Genomic DNA, 19,385 nt, shown 5'->3' with positions numbered 1-19,385 from the left:
GCATGCGGTTGATGTCATGTATATGGACTTTCAAAAGGCTTTGACAAAGCACCACATAATAGACTTGTAAGCAAAATAAAAGCCTATGGGATTAAAGGAACAGTGGCATTGTGGATATAACATTGTCTAAGGGACAGAAAGCACAGAATAGTGGTGAATGGTTGTTTTTCAGATTGGAGGGAAGTATCGGCTGGAATCTTACCAGCCTTGCGAATGAGAGTTTGGAGGCGGGTCCACTGTCAAAATGGCTGTGATTGACAGCGGGGCTGAAGTCCGCTCTGAAACGGCCTCCTTGTGAATTTCCAAAACGCTCTGGCTGCGGATTGCAGACCCGGCATGAATTGGCATGTCAGGCAATAGTGCAAGTGAAGAAGCTGCTTAAAGCTATTTAAGCAGCATTTTACCAGGTCCATAGGATTTTTCCAAGTTTTTTACGAGGTTCACATTCCTCGGATTTCACGTCATATAAGTGTGTCGGGTTCTCAACAACTCTGGATTGGTTTGACTAGTTGACAGCTGCAGAAGTGGTATAAAAGCTACCATTTTACAGCCGTTCAATTTCCAATCAAAGAAGCAGGAGCCTTCAGGATTAGGAATACACTTTTCAGCTTAATGGAAGTTTGAAATGTTTGCAGTGAACTCTCTATCCAGTGGCACCTCCTTGAACCAACCTCTCTCACCACTGACAGATCGCTTCTGTCATCTCAACTTCAGTTGCCATCTATTCCAGCAGCATCGGTGCCCTTGAAAAGATCTCATCTTGGTCCTCAGAATCCAACCACGATCAGCCCCAACACCAACATCACTAAACACACCAGCATCACCAACAACACCACCATCCTTCTCTGCAGTCACCTGATGCTGCACAGGACACAGGGCATCGGCACCCAACCACATTGCTGCCCAGGACACCAGGGATAGCCTCACCATGGCCACATTTACTTCACTTGACGCTGGACACCCTGGCTGCCAATTGATGCGCCAGGTTGGCACTATCCCACGTCAGCACCATCAAGCATCCCTGTAATGCCCAAGCCATTCCTTTCATACTCATCACCATTGGGGGAGGTACCATTATGTCCCACCATTCACTACAACTCAGTAAGCCACTTGCAAAGGTGCACACAAATCTGTCCAAGAACACAAAGTGTTCAAAATAAAGATTTCAATGTTTGACAACACATTATCAGAAACTCTACATGAACATTGGCTAAAAGACCCAAGTGCCTAGCCTTGTATGTTGTTAGTTGGTATGATTGGACAAGGATGAGTGTGAGGGCTGGCGAGTGAGATGGGGATGTGATAATGTAGATAGAGAGAGAGGAATGAGTGGAGGTGCAAGGTAAGTTGGTGTGAGTAAGGATGTGCAGGAGCAGGGTAGAGTAGGGAAGGCAGAGTGATGGGGATGTGATGAGTGGCACAGCAGGACGAGGTTAAGTGCAGCTTTGCAGTAATGTTTTGTGATCTACTAAGATCATTGAAAGGTTTTTGCCATGGCAGCCAGGTCCTCCTGACAGCATCCCTGCTTGTGCCCTCCTGTGCACTGTGCAACCAGGCTGCATTGGTATCCCGGGGAGGTCTCTTCTGTCCATTGGAAGGGAAGAGAACTTCCCTGCGAGCTCCGACTCCCTCCAGAAGCATATGGAGGGAATTATGGAGGAGCTTGGGTACAGCCGTGTACCTTTCTGCAGTGCTTGTCCACCGGTACGCTCGCGGCCTTCCGTGAGAGGTGGGCGCCGGAGGGACTGAAGTGCATCAGCACCCCCGGCAACCAAATTTTAATTTGATGTTTTTTTTCTAAAGTTTAATTTGTTGAATGTGCCGGTTTTAGTGGCCCCACCCCCTTTTAGCCAGGGGACACTTGTATAATTTGTGTTTTTAGTGCCCTCAGAAAAAAACAAGGGAGCACTTGTTTGAAACTGTTTGGTGTGTGTCACCCCCCCCTCCCTTTAATCAGGGGGCACTTGATTTAATTATTCACAACAAAATAGTTGTCAGTGTTTGCAGCACCTCAATGCTGTAGAACACGGACAGCACAACTGTCAAAATGAATGTGGGCATGGTTTCTTTAAGGAAACGGACTGATGAGGCGTCATCAAATGACGTCATCAGACCCGCTTCCTTTTAATTGGCCGGGAACTTCGCAGGATGGGCTTAACAAGACCCATCAACGGAAAATCACTTGGAGAGAGCCGGATGAAAATAGGAGTGGGCTCCCAGTTAGCAAGTCTCGCTCCCAACCCGGTCAGAAAAATCTCGGCCATACAGTGGTGTTCCCCCGCGGTCGTTATTAAGACCACTGCTCTTTCTGATATATATTAATGACCTGAACTTGGATATACAAGGGCATCATTTCAAAGTTTGCAGATAGCACAAAACTCAGAAATGTCGTAAACAATGAGGAGGATAGTAAACAACTCCAGGACATAGACAGACTGGTGAAATGGGCAGGCACATAGCAGATTCAATTTAACACAGAGAAATGTGAAGTGATACATTTTGGTAGGAAGAATGAGGAGAGGCAATATAAACTAAATGGTACAATTTTAATGGGGGTGCAGAAACAGAGAGACCTGGGATGTATGTACATAAATCTTTGAAGATGGCAGGACAAGTTGAGAAGCCAGTTAAAAAATATAGGATCCTTGGCTTAATTAATAGAGGCATAGAGTACAATAGCAAGGAAGTTATTCTAAACCTTTTTTAAAATGCTGATTCGGCCTCTGCTGAAGTATTGTGTTCAATTCTGCGCACCACACGTTAGAATGGATGTCAAGACCTTCGGGAAGAGATTTACTAGAATGGTACCAGGGATGGAGGCGGTGTTGAATCTCCTCATCAATGTCTGCTTTTGTTGATAAGAAGCTCCCGAGGTATGGGAAATGGTCCACGTTGTCCAGGGCCGCAGAAGGCAAGCGCAGGCAGCGGAAAGAACCTGTGCGGCAAACCTGTCTCACCCTCCCTTCCCCTCAACGGCTGTCTGTCCCAACTGTGGCAGGGACTGTAGCTCTAGTATTGGACTGTTCAGCCACCTAAGGACTCATTCTAAGAGTGGAAGCAAGTTTTCCTCGATTCCGAGGGACTGCCTATGATGAGACCAGGGATGGGAAATGCATGTGGAGCGACTGAAGAAGCTGGGGTTGTTCTCCGTATAGCAGAGAAGGGTTTTGATGCAATAAATAAGGAGAAACTCCTAGCGGCAGAAGGGTCAGTAATCAAAAGATATAGATTTAAGGTGATTGGCAAAAGAACCAAAGGTGATATGAAGAAAAAATTTTTTACGAAGTTGTGATCTGGAATACACTGCCTGAAAGGGTGGCGGAAGCAGATTCACTAGTAAATTGCGAAAGGAAATTGGATAAATACTTAAAGGGGAAAAATGACAGGGCCGTGGGGACAGGGCAGAGGAGTGGGACTAATTGGAAAGATCTTTCCAAGAGTCGGCACGGACATGATGGGCTGAATGGCCTCCTGCTGTGCTGTATGTTTCTATGATATTCTTATGCAAATTTCTGCTCCCATCTACACAACTTACACTGCCTCCTAACTTGGTGTCATATTCAAACTTGGATATACAACTTCCTATTCCTTTAACAAAGTCCTTGACATATATAGTGAAAAGCTATGGCCTCATTACAGATCTCTAGGGAACATCACTTGTAATATCCCGCCAATCAGAGTACATTCCCTTTATCCCTACTCTCTGTCTCCGACCTGCAAACCAATCACCAACCCATGTCACAAAGTTACCGCCAATTCGCCATTTTTACTAATAGTCTCTTGTGCGGAATCTTATCAAATGCCCTCTGAAAGTCCATATAGACAACATCCCATTGACCCACTCCTATCTACCATTTTTGTGACCTTCTCAAAATATTCAAATAGAATAGTCAGACATAACTATAGTTCACAAATCCATGCTGACTCTGATCAGCTCACATTTGTTCAAGGGCTCAGCTACTCTGTTCCTGATGATAGATTCCAGTAACTTCCCACAACTAATGTTAAACTGACAGGTCTCTACTTCTGATTTTTTGCTCCCTTCCTTCTTATATGATGGTGTGGCATTTGCAAATTTTAAATCTAAAAAGGCACAATTCTCAAATCTAAAGAGCTTTGGAAAATTATGACTATCGCACCTGCACTTTCCTCGCCTTTTTCATTTAGTATCCCGAGTTGGAAAACACCAGGTCCTGGAGACCTGTCTGTTTTACGTCTCATTATTTTCTCCATTACCGTTTTTTAAACTTCTATTAAATCCATTATGTTTCTCCCTTGACTTATTTTAAGTTCCTTGTACCGCTGATATTTTGTCCTCTTCATCTACTGTGACACATGTTACAAAGTATTCATTTAACAAGTCTGCCATTTCCTTATTATTTTTTATAGTCCCTCTATCTTTATATATCTCTAAAAGCTTTTACTGTTAGCTTTGATGTTACTTGCAAATTTGTTTTCCAGATTCCTTTTTTGCATTGCTTATTACTTTCTTTCTTTGTTTCTTTTTAGAGCTCGCCTAGTTTTCTGGATTTCCACTCTTTCTTGCATTGGTGCAAGCCTTTTCTTTTCGCTGGATATGCTCTGGTTTATAACTTTGCTACAGTCAACACACAAAGGAAACCTTCACTACCTGTTGGCAGATCAAGAGGCTCACTTCTGCCCAGCACAGCGATATCAGAGATAACTTGGATGTAAATCATGCATTGTGGAGAGCTACCAGGGTCGTAACCAGAGTAGTTTCAAATTTGGCCGTGGTCATGCCCTCTGCTGATACAAGATTTTTTTCACAAAGGGATGGCGGCAGGCATCCATCCGGAGGACCATCCTACCTACCTGGCTAAAAGAGGAGATGGGGAATCTCAGAGAGAAGAAATGGAGTTAAAAAAAATACACAAAGTAGATGGCAAGTTAAACATTTCGGAACAACAGCAGCAGTTTTGTATCAGATCCAAGAATAACATAAGCTCAAAATGTTCCACTTTCTTCAGTGTTTGAGGCATGTTCCTTGTGTTTGATATATTATTCTCCTGTCATTTTAGGTGGGGGGGAATAGTTAATCAAAAATGGGTTTACAAATTAAAAATTAATCATTCTCTCAACTACAAAAAGGGTTAAGAGAGAAAATGTAGACAAAATGTTCTCAACAGCTAGACCCCAGCAGTGTCATGACAATGACCATAGAAACTAGGAGCTCGAGTGAGTTTAACCCTTCCATTGTTAAATTTTAAGAAAACTGGTCTGGACAGACTTTAAAAAAAAACAACAACTTGTATTTATATAGCACCTTTAATGTAGAGTATTAGGAGATAAAAATTTGACACGGAGCCGCATAAGTAGAAAGTAGCACAGGTGACCAAAAGTTTGGTCAAAAAGGTATGTTTTAAGGAGTGTCTTAAAGGAGGAAAGGGAGGAAGGAGGAACATAAAGATCAGTCATAAGCTAATGAATCTGCAGTTGAATTGTTGCCAGTAAGTCAGGGAATACACTGGTTTGAAATAGGTGTGTCCAAATTATGAATGGAAGGTCCCAATAATGGGTTAGTATTCATCTCAAGAAACCTACCAGTAGAAACTGCGGATCTGCTGATGACAGTGGGTCACTGCGATGTGACTGGGGAAATGCACAACTAAAGACCACTGTTAATTTGATCATTCGGATTAGTCAAAGGGACTCTATAACACTACAACAACAACTTGCATTTATATAGCGCCTCTAATGTAGTTAAAAGTCCCAAGGCAGAGTTATAAAACTAAATTTGACACCGAGTCACATAAGATGTTTGGACAGGCAACCAAAAGCTTGGTCAAAGAGGTAGGTTTTAAGGAGCATCTTAAAGGAGGAGAGACGAGCGGAGAGGTTTAGGGAGGGAATTCCAGAGCTTAGGGCCTAGGCTGCTGAAGGCACGCCCACCAAAGGTGGGACGATGAAAAGCAGGGATGTGCACAGAGATGTCAGATGGTTGTAGGGCTGGAGGAGGCGACAGAGATAGGGAGGGGCATGACCATGGAGGGATTTGAAAAAAAGGATGAGAATTTTAAAAACATCAGTACGTCATCAGAGACAGAGCATTTAAGATAGTTATAGATATATGTACAGTCACCCTCTTTTATGCTTAATTATTTATTACAATTGTTTCATTCCTCTTGCCAGAGATTGGTCCAACATAGATAGTGACATGAGTAAATATTGGGGGGAGATACGGAGATAGTCGGGTAACCAGAAAGGGTCAGGCATAGTCTATTGGCCCCCTAAATGTAGTTACACTGTTGGACAGAGTAAAAATCAATAAATAAGGCTTGTAAAAAAGGAACTGCAATAATCATGGGTGATTTTAATCTTCATATTGATTGGACAATTCAAATTGGCCAAGGTAGCCTTGAGGAAGAGTTCATAGAGTGTATGCGGAATGGTTTCCTTGAACAGTACATTGCAGAACCAACCAGGGAGCAGGCTATTTTAGATCTGGTACTGTGTAATGAGACAGGATTAATAAATGATCTCCTAGTAAAGGATTTTCTCGGAAAGAGTGATCATAGCATGGTTTCAAATTCAGTTGGAGGGTGAGAAAGTTGGATCTCAAACCAGTGTCCTGAGCTTAAATAAAGGAGATTACAAAGGTATGAAGGCAGAGTTGGCTAAAGTGGACTGGGAAAATAGTTTAAAGTGTAAGACAGTTGATAAGCAGTAGTAGACATTTAAGGAGATATTTCATAACACTCAACAAAAATATATTCCAATGAGAAGGAAAGACTGTAAGAGAAGGGAGAACCATCCGTGGCTAGCTCAGGAAATAAGGGATGCTATCAGATTGAAAACAATGGAATACAAAGTGGCCAAGATTAGTGGGAGGCCAGAAGATTGAGAAACTTTAAAAACAAGCAAAGGACGACTAAAAAAATAATAGAGGGAAGATTAATTAAGAGAGTAAACTAGCAAGAAATATAAAAACAGATAGTAAGAGCTTCCATAAGTATTTAAAAAGGAAGAGAATAGCTACAGTAAACATTGGTCCCTTAGAGGATGAGACTGAGGAATTACTAACGGGAAACTGGGAAATGGCAGGGACTTTGAACAAATATTTTGTATCGGTCTTCATGGTAGAAGATACTAAAAACATCCCAGTAATGGATAAACAAGGGGCTAGAGGGAGGGAGGAACTTAAAACAATCACTAAGGAAAAAATACTCAGTAAAATTATGGGACTAAAGGTGGACAAGTCCCCTGGACCTGATGGCTTGCATCCTAGGGTCTTAAAAGAAGTGGCTGCAGAGATAGTGGATGCATTGGTTGAAATCTACCAAAATTCCCTGGATTCTGGTGAGGTACCAGTGGATTGCAAATGTAAAGCCCTTATTTAAAAAAGGAGGCAGACAGAAAGCAGGAAACTATAGACCAGTTAGCCTAACATCTATCATTGGGAAAATGCTGGAATCTATTATTAAGGAAGCAATAGCAAGACATTTGGAAAAGCATAATACAGTCAAGCAGAGTCAGCATGGTTTTATGAATGGGAAATCATGTTTGACAAATTTGCTGGAGTTCTTTGAGGATGTAACGAGCAGGGTGGATCATCATCATAGGCAGTCCCTCGAAGCGAGGATGACTTGCTTCCACACCGAAAAGGGATGAGTTCACAAGTGTTTCAATGAAGGACCCGATATTCCGGATCCTGAACTACATCTTGAAGGGTGGAAGATGACTGTGCGTGGATTTTTTTAACGTGTGGTGGGTGTTGCACACCAGCCACCACACGGGTTTGACAGAGCTAGGTCTTGGTCCAGCGGCAAGGATTAACCAAGACGACTGGAGACCTGCTCTGCTGCACGGATCTAGTGCGCACACATATCGCAGTGTGGGCTGGCCCGTGCTGCCCCTGGGCCCTCACCTCTTCTGGGGCCCGATCACATCCCTCTACGAACACTTGCCGCTCCTTCACCCCAACCTCGCCGCTCCTGCTGTACTTACCCGCACTGCAGTCAGCCGTCTCTCTCCTGCAGCAGCACGCGCTGCTCCCTGCAGTGGCCTGCCACCGCACACTGCTCCCTCCAATGGCCCCCGGACTGCTGATGGTCATTGGAGGGAGCAGCATGCGGCGGTCCGGCCTGGAAATCGGTGTGGTCCCGGCCTGCAAGACCATCTGCAGTGGGCTGCACCAACCACAACCCCACAATGACCTCCAGCCGAGGATCCTCGCTAGCCACAACACTTCAATAAAGGGGCCAGAGGCAGCACGACCCACAAACACTGGGAGCAGCACATTGCACGACACAGTCCTGTCACACCAGTGTGTAAGGATGGATAAGGGGGAAACCAGTGGATGTGGTATATTTGGATTTCCAGAAGGCATTCGATAAAGTGCCACATAAGATTACTGCACAAGATAAAGGTTCACGACGTTGGGGGTAATATAGTAGCACGGATAGAGGATTGGCTAACTAACTGAAAACAGAAAGCCTGGATAAATGGGTCATATTCCGCTTGGCAAATGGTAACTAGTGGTGTGCCACAGGGATCGGTGCTGGGGCCTCAACTATTTATAATCTATATTAATGATTTGGATGAAGGGACCGAGTATAATTTATAGCCAATTGTGCTGATGGTACAAAGATGGGTGGGAAAGCAAGTTGTGAGGAAGACACAAAAAATCTGCAAAGAGATACGGACAGGCTAAGTGAGTGGACAAACATTTGGCAGATGGCGTATAATGTGGGAAAGTGTAAGGTTATCCACTTTGGCAGGAAAAATAAAAAAGCAAATTATTATTTAAATGAAGAGAAATTACAAAAGGCTGCAGTACAGAGGGACCTGGGGGTCCTTGTGCATGAAACACAAAAAGTTAGTATGCAGGTATAGCAAGCAATCAGGAAGGTAAATGGAATTTTGGCCTTTATTGAAAGGAGGATAGAGTATAAAAGCAGAGAAGTCCTGCCACACCTAGAGTACTGCATACAGTTTTGGTCTCCATATTTAAGGAAGGATATACTTGCATTGGAGGCTGTTCAAAGAAGGTTCACTAGGTTTATTCCCGAGATGGAGGGGTTGACTGATGAGGAAAGGTTGAGTATTTTGGGCCTATACTCATTGGAGTTTAGGAGAATGAGAGGTGATCTTATTGAAACATACAAGATACTGAGGGGGCTCGACAAGATAGATGCAGAGAGGGTGTTTCCCCTCCTGGGGGAATCTAGAACTAGGGGGCATAGTTTCACAATAAGGGGCTGCCCATTTAAAACTGAGATGAGGAGGAATTTCTTCTCTCAGAGGGTTGTAAATCTGTGGAATTCTCGGCCCCAGAGAACTGTGGAGGCTGGGTCATTGAATATATTTAAGGTGGCGATAGATAGATTTTAGTGCGACAAGGGAGTGAAGGGTTATGGGGAGCAGGCAGGGAAGTGGAGTTGAGTCCAAGATCAGATCAGCCATGATCTTGCTGAATGGCGGAGCTAGCTCAAGAGGCCAAATGGCCTACTCCTGCTCCTATTTCTTATGTTCTTATGAAAGGTTGGGACAGCCTGCGGAGACAAGTTTTTTTTACATATTGTACCTTTGATCATCATACCGGCATTCAATGAGATCATGGTCGATCTATATCCTAACTCCATCCACCCGCCTTGGCTCTATATTCCTTTATACCCTTGGCTCGCAAAAATCTATCGATCTCAGATTTAAAATTATTAATTGAGCTAGCATCTATTGCATTTTGTGGGAGAAAGTTCTACATTTGTGTGAAGAAGTGTTTCCTAACTTCTCTCCTGAATGGCCTGGCTCTGATTGTTAACGTTATATCTCCTTGTCCTGTACTCTGTACCAGTGGAAAATATTTCTCTCTATCTACCCTATCAATTCTTTCAAAATCCTAAAAACCTCAATCAAATCACTCCTTAACCTACTACATTCCAGAGAATAAAGCCTAGTTTGTGTAATCTCTCCTCATAATTTAACCTTTAGAGCCCTGGTAACATTCTGGTGAATCTGCGCTGCACTTCTTCCAAGACCAATATATCCTTTCTAAAGTGCAGTGCCTAGAACTGTACGCAGTACTTCAGAGGCAGTCTAACTAGGACTTTGTATAGCTGTAGCATAACTTCCTCCTCTTTATAGTCTAGCCCTCTACTTATAAAGGCTAACATTCCATTAGTCTTTTTGATTATTTATTGTACCTGACGACTACCTTTTAGTGATCTGTGTACATGGACCCCTGAATCTCTTTGGACCACCACTGTTCCTAGCTTTTCACCATTTAAAAAATACTCAGATCTATCCTTTTTTGGTCCAAAATGAATCACCTCACACTTACCTGCACTGAAATCCATCTGTCACAGTTTTGCCCACTCACTTAATCTATCAATGTCTCTTTGTAATTTTATGTTCCCGCCTACTTGCTATGCCACCAATCTTTGCATCATTGGCAAACTTGGATATATGATTCTCTATTCTGTTATCTAAGTCATTAATAAATATAGTGAATAGTTGAGGCCACTACACAGATCCCTGTGGGACACCACTAGTTACTTCCTTCCAATTCAAGTACATAGACATTATTCCTACTCTCTGTCTTCTACTGCCTAACCAATCTCCTAACCAAGTCAATCATTTGTCTTCAATTCCATGAGCTTTAATTTTAGCTAACAGTTTCTTATTTGGAACCTTTACAAATGCCTTCTGAAAGTCCATATAAACTACATCCAGACATTCTCTTGTCTATTATTTTAGTTACTTCCTTAAAAAATGCAATTAACTTTGTTAGACATGACCTACTCTTTACAAATCCATACTGGCTCTCTCTAATCAGCTCAAATTTCTCTAAGCGCTCAGTCACTCTGTCCTTAATTATAGATTCAAATAACTTCCCCACAACAGATGTTAGACTAACAAGTCTATAATTTCCTGGTTCCTCTCCTTCGACTTTCTTAAATAATGGAATTACATTCGCAATTTTCCAATCGAAAAAGGGACAATTCCTGAATCAAGAACATTGGAAGATTATGGCTAAAGCATCTGCAGTTACAATTTTAACTGCAGCAGATGCTCACAGAATCATTTCTGTTGCAAGTACAATATTTCAGAAACTAGGCAAAGGTTACTAGAAGGATAGATGTGCCCTCAAAAGGCAACTCATTCAAAACCTGGCCTTAGCTTGTGTTGTTTTTTATTCTACTCATGTGCCAAATACAAATAGAAATAAATGATTATTCCCAGCATGCATCATTCAGCCGGTCCAAGTCAAAGATCATTACAAAAATTAGTTACGCAGACCACATAGATTCAATTTGATACAAAAGTCTTTTTTTTAAACTTATTGCAAATCACACAAATATTCATTTGAAAAACAGTAACTTTGTATGTATTAACTGCAGGACACATTTTGTCAAAGAAGTCCCACTCTATACAGACAACAACCTCAAGATGAACATTACTGTTTATTCCTGAACCACCATCAGAACAAAGAATGACTACAGTCGTCTCATTAACCTGCAATGAATTCTCAACAAGCCCTTCAGAACCAAACGAATTTCTGTTTCCACATTGGTCATCCTAGTGAAAGACTCAATGTTTCCGATTACATACAGACACAAGTGCTATGAGCAAACATGATGCATGATGGCACCCTCTCAAACATGATTATAATAAAAAGCTCTACATTTTATATTTACAGACTCGAAGTGTAGAGGCAGGATCTGTTCCAAATTGGGTTCACTCTTTGTCTGATCATGTTGGGCTGAGATCATCCTGTCTGCATTAGTGTACAAGGTGGTTATATTACACTATCTAATATACCTTGATAAATGCAATCATGTATTAAATCAACAACACGAGTGGTTTCAAATGGAGAATTTTAATCCCCTTTAAACCGCTCCTTAGTGGAATGCTATAATAGTATAATTATTGATATTTTGCAACAGCTTTATTTAAAAAATGATTGTACAATTTAATATGTCAGGCTATGACACAATGCAGTACATTACATATAGCCATAGAAGTGAGAGTTTTTCACACTATGGATGGTTCTTCTATTGGGACAGTTTTCAACCCTGGAAAAAAGTTGTACATTAACCTGTATTTTCTTGTTACATATGCTGACTGACCACATCGTCCGCATGCCTGACACAAGACTCCGAGTAAAGCAAGCGCTCCACTCGGAACTCCTACACGGCAAGTGATCCCCAAGTGGGCAGAGGAAACGTTTCAAAGACACCCTCAAAGCCTCCTTGGTAAAGTGCAACATCCCCACCGACACCTGGGAATCCCTGGCCAAAGATCGCCCTAACTGCAGGAAGAGCATTCGGGAGGGATGAGCTCCTCGAGTCTCGTCGCCGAGAGCATGCAGAAAACAAACGCAGGCAGCAGAAGGAACGTGCGGCAAACCAGACTCCCCACCCACCCATGCTTTCCTTCAACGACTGTCTGTCCCACCTATGACAGAGACTGTAATTCCCGTATTGGACTATTCAGTCACCTGAGAACTCACTTTTAGAGTGGAAGCAAGTCTTCCTCGATTTCGAGGGACTGCCTATGATGATTATGATGATGGTGTATTTCCAGCATTATCTATTTTCATTTTGGATTTCCAGCAGTTGCAGTTTATTTTCTTTTTATTTCTTCTGGCGGGACTGTTTTCGGGGGTCTAACATAAAGCACAGGCATAATTTCATTGCACCACAGACCAAGTGGTTATTTGTATATCTCACCCTAGCAAATGCCGACTTTCCTCTCAATTTATTCTCTTCTCAGCAACGTTCCTAGTACTGATTCTTCTAAGTCCCTCCACCTCATGTCACTATTTCACATAGTAAAACCCGCCCATGCCCCCAAAACCGGGACCTAATGATGCGTTACTGAGGCCTGCGCCAAACCTGTTCTTAACCTTGCTTCTACCTCTATGACAGAACGTTTCGAATACAGTGCAAACGTTTAAAATAAAAGGCTTTTGCTTTCACATTTCAGCCTCTTCACCCTACGATGACTCAAAAGCAACATGGGGATACCAAACTGGAGAACCTTCTTGCTCTTCCGGCACATGATTACACAGTCCAAATGTCAATGTTTACTTTTCGGTAAACCAGCTCATCCTTGCTCAGTCTCCACAAATCATCCCTGAATGCTGTAGGTTCAGAAGGAAGTCACAGGGTTGTAGCAAGGAGTAAGTGTTTGGCAGAGCATGTAACCTTGATAACATCCTGCTGTCATGAACCACATAGAAAATTAAGAACGCTAAAGATTTCAATGTTGTGAAAAGCTGGTTAGCATTTATACATGGTCTCGACTGTGTACCTCGGGGTCGGCAATTGTCTTCACTGGTTATACACGTGCATAGGTTACAACCCTGACAAGTCTGGCATCAATAGTATTAAATTTTTTTCTCTTAGTAAAACTGCCTTTTTAAAAAAAAAAACTGCAGCACAAACTTTGTTGCAGGGAACTAATTTTGGAATTTAGACTGAATTCAAAAAATGAGGGGGGAAAAACCTGACTGTAACTATAACGGATCCTGTTGAGCTAAACATCAATTTTCCCTTCACTGTGATGCAAAAAGGACAGCCTGATTCTACAAAGTATACATGTTTACATCCAAAACCATGCCCAAAAGTAAAAGCATGCCGCTTTCTGCATGAAATAGTATTTTTAACATCGCAGGAGGTTCAAATAAAAACTCGTTCAAAACTAAATTTCATTGTGCGACATTTAACAGCATTTCCAGAGACCAAACTGATGCAAAAAAAAACATCACAAAACAATAATCAAGGTAAAGCAATCTGAAGCCCAATTCACTTACCACTTGAGGTTTGCCTTTGTTGATGCTTGCTCCTAATTCCTCATTTGGTTTGGATAGGGAGGGCAGTCGGGGTTCGGTGCTGGTTGGCGTACCAGGAGCCGAGACAGACAATTCCACTGGCGGCAGAACAGATGAGTCCCCTTTCAAAATGTACTGCTTGGTGACGTCTTCCAAGGACGGAGTTTGTGCAAGGGGAAACTGCTTCCTAGATTGTCTCGTGGGTTCGGGGGCCACAACGTGGACTGGTTGGCTACAAGACAAATGGGTTTCTGGGGCAATGACCTTGGAGGCAATGGGAACAAAATTGGCAGGCTCGCTCGTGTGCCTTATGTGCTTGGACGAAGGCCTCGTCTTGGGCGGTGGGGACTGGTCCATCTCACCCAACATCTCATACCTTCTACCCTCCTGTTGGGTGACCCTGTTATTACGCTTCTTGGAGCTGCGCCTCATTGATCGTGGAGAAAGAACCTCTGCTAGCTTTGGGTGCAAACTGAAGCTCTGCAAATTAGCTTTATCCTGTTCCTCAATCACCTGCAAGGGCAGCGTGCGTTCAGACTGTGAACGGGGCTTCCTAACCTGCTTAGAAAACTCCTCCAGGTCCCCTACTTCATCCCTCTGCTCAGAAAGGATTGGCTCACTGCTAGATGCTGGAATCGCCTGTTCCATCTCAGTTATCGGCTCACTAGCACCCTTAAACCCTGGGGTACTCAACTCACCTCTCCGACTTGGGTCGCTGAGTGATTTCTTTTTCACCAACTTTCCATTACCCTTTTCATCGATCACTTTGTCCATCGTTCCCGGCTCTCTAACTATGCGCTGGATCACGGTGTTGTAGTCCTTTAAGCCATCACTGCAAACTGACAAGTCACTGGCTGCGCTTCCTGTGCATTCTGATAAGGTGGTGGTTGAACATTCCAGGATGCCGCCTTTGACAGAGTTTAGCGAGCCCAACAGGTTGCTGTCCACGGAGAAATTCTCAGTTTCTTCAGAGCACTTCCTATGTGGCATGGGGTCACTGAAAGATCTGTAGGTGTCGCCGCTGGACTCACCGTTGCTCCCGTTGCTGGAATCAGACCCATTGCTGCCACCAGGAGGGAATTTCCGTCTGCGCCGAATGGAACTGGGAGTGGAAGGGGGATCCAGTGTAACTGGAATAGCAGTTTTATTGTACACCACATCCTCTCCTATTGCGACACTCTCATAGCCAGTCCTCACTGCCGTCGTTGCAGGAGACATGCCTTTGCTGATGAGCAGCTCCTTTTTATCGTCCTTACCCAGGCTGCTGGCTGGTTTTCGCACCAACATGTGACTTGGAATTTCCTTGTACAAGGTGCTGCTGGATCCAGTTTCCGGCTCGGTAACAATTCCTTCGTCAGTCATGCTGGACTCCGGACCCGACAAATCATCGGCCGATTTCCCACCAGATAAATTCTCCTCGGACCCTCCCTTTTTGACATTCTCCAGCTCCTCGTCTGCTGCAGCAGCTGGCATATCGGCGTCTTCCCGAAACGGCGCCGCATCCTCCACGCGCTTCCGGCATTCCGTGTCCTTCTGATCGAGGTCGTGGGGAGATTCTTTCTGAGACCACATCATGTTGATTTTCTCAAAAAGCTGCCCGGCTTCCTGGATGTACTGGACCTGCATGTCGACAGCCAGCATGTCCTCCCTTCTCTGAATGGCCCTGCCTTGGCTTAATCCCCCCGAGGCAGAGTCACAGCACCCGATATTTGCAAGCATGACTTCGGAATTGCTGGGTTTCATCACATTGCGGGAGATGGGCCTGCGTGCCGTTGGCTTGTCAGAATAGGTGAAAGATTTGGCCCGGCGCAGAGTGGCAGTGAGGTCTTTGAGGGTGGGCCGTGCACCTGCAGACTGCTGGTTTAAAGAGTGGAGTGAGTCCCTGCCTCTTCCCACTGAGGTGAGCTCATGCTGCCGCTTTGTGTTTTGGCACGGAGTGCCTTCAGTGCGACTGTGATTAACCCCATCACCGTCAAATTCCTCCTCCTCTTTCCTCCGCATCCTGAGCCCTGAAAAGTCCGATTTAAGAAAACTAAACAAAGTCAGTGTTTCAGATGCTATGTCAGGATTTGACATAGACTTTCTGTGCTTAGATTTATCAGTGCTACATTCATACTGCGGCATCACGCTCCCTGTTGAACCCTCAGTCACTACCTTGACAATCCCAAAAGGCAGTTTTGGTCGAGAACGCACTGATGGTTTCAGATGCTTTGCTGTCTCATCTCCGTGGCCAAAGCTTGGTGATCGGTGCATGTTCAAACTCCCTTGAAAGCTCCTGCTTAATCCAGAATAGTGGTCTTCCTCCTTTAGTGTTTCAGTGCTGGAGTACCTGCTGCTGCTCCTGGAGCTGCTGGGACTCTGAAGGAAAGACTGGATGTTGACTTTTGCAACTCTGGAGACCATCGGTATGGGTGACCCTGAAGTGCTGTGAGTCTGGTTTGCAGTGGTGGGCGTTCCACTATCCCCAAGCAGTCCGAGAGACCTTTTATGGCTCTGTTCAACTTTGCTGGTCTGGCAAGTTGCTGGGACACAATGTTTCCTCTCACGTGGAAGAGCTGCCAAGCCACAAGGTGGAGAACAGTCCAGTGCCGGCGAGTCTGCTTGCTGTGCCTTCAAGCCTTCCTCACTTTTACAAGAGAAGTGCTCCAATTGACCGAGTCCAAGACCTCCTTCATGCCTCGCCAGAGTTTCGCCTAAGGGGACATCGCTGTCAGACTCGTCCTGATTCCCCAGCAGGACGCTGGCTTTCTTTTTCCTCAGTGATCTTCGCTTGACATCCCTGTGGACCACGGGCTGGTCTTCCTCGCTGCCGGAAGACCGGTCCTGGGACCTGCTGACCTTTGCAACTTTGCTGCCGCCGCTACAAGTGGTGGAGTGCACCAGATCTCTGCTGCATCGCTCCTCGTCGCTGGAGCTGTGTGGTTTGGAGCAGTTATGCGTGGAATGTAAACTATCCGACTCCTGTCTTCCCTCTTGTTTGTGCGGACCAGTTGAACGCCAAGGCAACTTCAGAGCGAGTGGCAGGGAGCTGCGAGGCGGCGGGGGCGGGGGTGGGGGCTTGGAGCCGGGGCTGGCAGTCTCACTCCAGCCCGGGGGCTTGTCCTCGCCGCCGAGCGGGCTCGCCGAGTGGCCGGCGGACCTGGACCTGGCTCTGGTCGGGCTGCAGGCACCTTCGGCCTGGGGGCACCTGGCCAGCTGGCCGGGGGCTTGGCCCTCGCCCAAAGCCTGGGGCCAGGGCAAGGAGCCGCCGGGGTCGCAGGCGTCGGAGCCGAGCCGGTGGGTCTTCCTCAAGCCGCTCTCGCCGAAGAGTTTGAGCATCTGGGTGACGCGGGGCCAGTCGCCAGAAGCCGCCGAGAGAAGTCTGTCCTGGTCCGCCTGCTCCTGCGGGTCCATGCTCAGCCCACCTTGGTGGCAGCCAGGCGCCCCATCTCCTCCAGGCGCCCCATCTCCTTCAGGCGCCCCCTCTGCCCAGCTGCCAGCCAAAGCCTCAGCCACCCCGTCCAGGGTCTGGGGCACCGCTTGGTCCACTGTCTCCGCGGTGGCTCTGGCCGCTGTCAGCTGCTGCCCCTGGGCTGGGGTTCTGGGACCACCGGCAGGCGGGGAGGTCTCCCCAGTGTCAAAGAGCTCGGAGAGCTGGCGGATGGACGGCGAGATCTGGTGGCACCTCTTCGCCTCCGGGCTGGGCACCTTGGCAGAGACCAGCTTGCAAACGGTGCGGATTTTGCTGGCAGACCTGTTGGACGCTTGCTGACTCTTGTCTCCGGCGGTTGGGGGCTGGGCAGGAGTTGTTAAAACTTTGTGCTGCCTCTCGTCAGCCGGAGTCTTGGCTCTCCACTCGCTCAGATATTTAAATGAAACACTTCTGTAAACACTCACTTTTCTCCCTTGATCTTTTTCCGCCATCGTTTTTGTTCCAACCGCCCCCCCACCCCCAACCCAACCCACCCCTCCTCACATCCACTGCGGCACAAGACGTTTTTTGCAAACCACCCAACGCATCGTTGACCTAGTTCTTCTCCCCACCGCCACCACCAACACACCCCCCCCCCCCAACCCCAGCCCCCAGTTCGGCCCCCCAAGTTAATAAATACTCACAACGCTAGAAAATAAAAGAACAATCCAAGTGAGAAAGGAACAAGCGTTGACCTCCCCCGACACTTCTCCCGATTCCTGATCCCATCCATGCACTGCAAACAAAAAGTGCAGCTCCAACTTTTCGCGCTGTGGCTCAACTTTTTGAAACTGACTCGTCGCTCCACACACCATCCATTGCCACTCGGAAATCAGCGGCATTTTTCCGAGGTGCCGTCTCCCTTGCCGTTCCCCATTGATCTTTTTTTTTCTCTCTCCCTCTCTTCCCCCAACAATCTGCTGTCCACTTTTTGCGCGACTTTTGTCTTTTTTTTAAAACATGCAAATAAACTGCAGTAAAAGGGGCGGAGAAAGTCAACGGGGACGGTCTATGGGTGCAAAATTAGTGAAGGAGGGGGGGTGGGGGGGGGAAGTTCCCCGAAATTTATTTTGAAGGAACTTTTACAACCAAAAAGAGCTTCCCTTGCTTTGGGCGCTGTTTTTTTTTACATATATACATGTTAACGGGAGTTCTTCATTGAAACGTGCATCTGTTGTTCCGTGTGTATCTCAAGGGTTAGTTTCTTTGTGCCTGAGACAAGATTTCATCCGAGAACCTCCCCCCCATCACCAAGGTTTACATGGTCACTGTAATTAACCAAGCTGCACAAATCTCGCTTTCTTTTACCGCGCTTCAGCCTGTACTTCTGAAAACGTGTTTTTTGTTGATAACATAAATTATTGTAAAGTGACACGCTCCAGTGATAATCGGCAAAATGTTTCGAAATTGGCGTTTATTGGTCAAAAGGAGGACTTTATCGCCCCCAGGTGGTCATGTGAGACTTCCATGCCATAACCAAACAACAATTGGGGTTATTGTTGTATCACAACTCATTAAAATCTACTTGTTCACTTTTCATACTGTGCATAAGATGTTAAAATTATAATGTTTGAACACATATTTATGCGTTGCTTGAAGAAGCGTGTACTAATCTGAGGCAACACAATCTGTGGCACTACTATCACTGTTAAATAACCTATTAACTTTGGAATAGGTGTAACTGAGGTTTTTACAGTGTATTGACTGCTAAACAACCGTCTGGCTCTAAAAAATCTAATTGTTATATTTGTGGAATGTCAACTTTCTCTATAATAATAAAAACTACAATTAAAAACATTTAAACATGTTAAAGATTGTTCATTATTTCAGTTTCTACCTTGTCATAAGAACATAAGAAATAGGAACAGGAGTAGGCCATACGGTCCCTCGAGCCTGCTTCGCCATTTAATATGATCATGGCTGATCTGATCATGGACTCAACTCCAACATAACCCCTTATCCCCTTATCGTTTAAGAAACTGTCTATTTCTGTCTTAAATATATTCAATGTCCCAGCTCTCTGAGGCAGCAAATTCCACAGATTTACAACCTTCTGAGAGAAGAAATTTCTCCTCATCTCTGTTTTAAATGGGCGGCCCCTTACTCTAAGATCATGCCCTCTAGTTCTAGTCTCCCCCATCA

At 45.1% G+C, this 19,385-nt stretch overlaps 1 protein-coding gene across 1 annotated transcript in view; it reads right to left on the bottom strand.

Moving 5' to 3' along the window:
• Window positions 1–17,695, bottom strand: part of LOC139275233 (rho guanine nucleotide exchange factor 17-like) — a 550,636-nt gene extending 532,941 nt beyond the window's left edge. Inside the window, exon 1 of the mRNA XM_070892404.1 lies at window positions 13,775–17,695. Coding sequence (XP_070748505.1) covers window positions 13,775–17,695 — 3,921 coding nt within the window. The remainder of the gene's footprint in view (window positions 1–13,774) is intronic.
• Window positions 17,696–19,385: the final 1,690 nt, after the last annotated feature.

This window comes from Pristiophorus japonicus, chromosome 10, assembly GCF_044704955.1.
Source record: "Pristiophorus japonicus isolate sPriJap1 chromosome 10, sPriJap1.hap1, whole genome shotgun sequence".
Taxonomy (NCBI): Eukaryota; Metazoa; Chordata; class Chondrichthyes; family Pristiophoridae; genus Pristiophorus; species Pristiophorus japonicus.
This window is presented reverse-complemented; position numbering and strand designations above follow the sequence as displayed.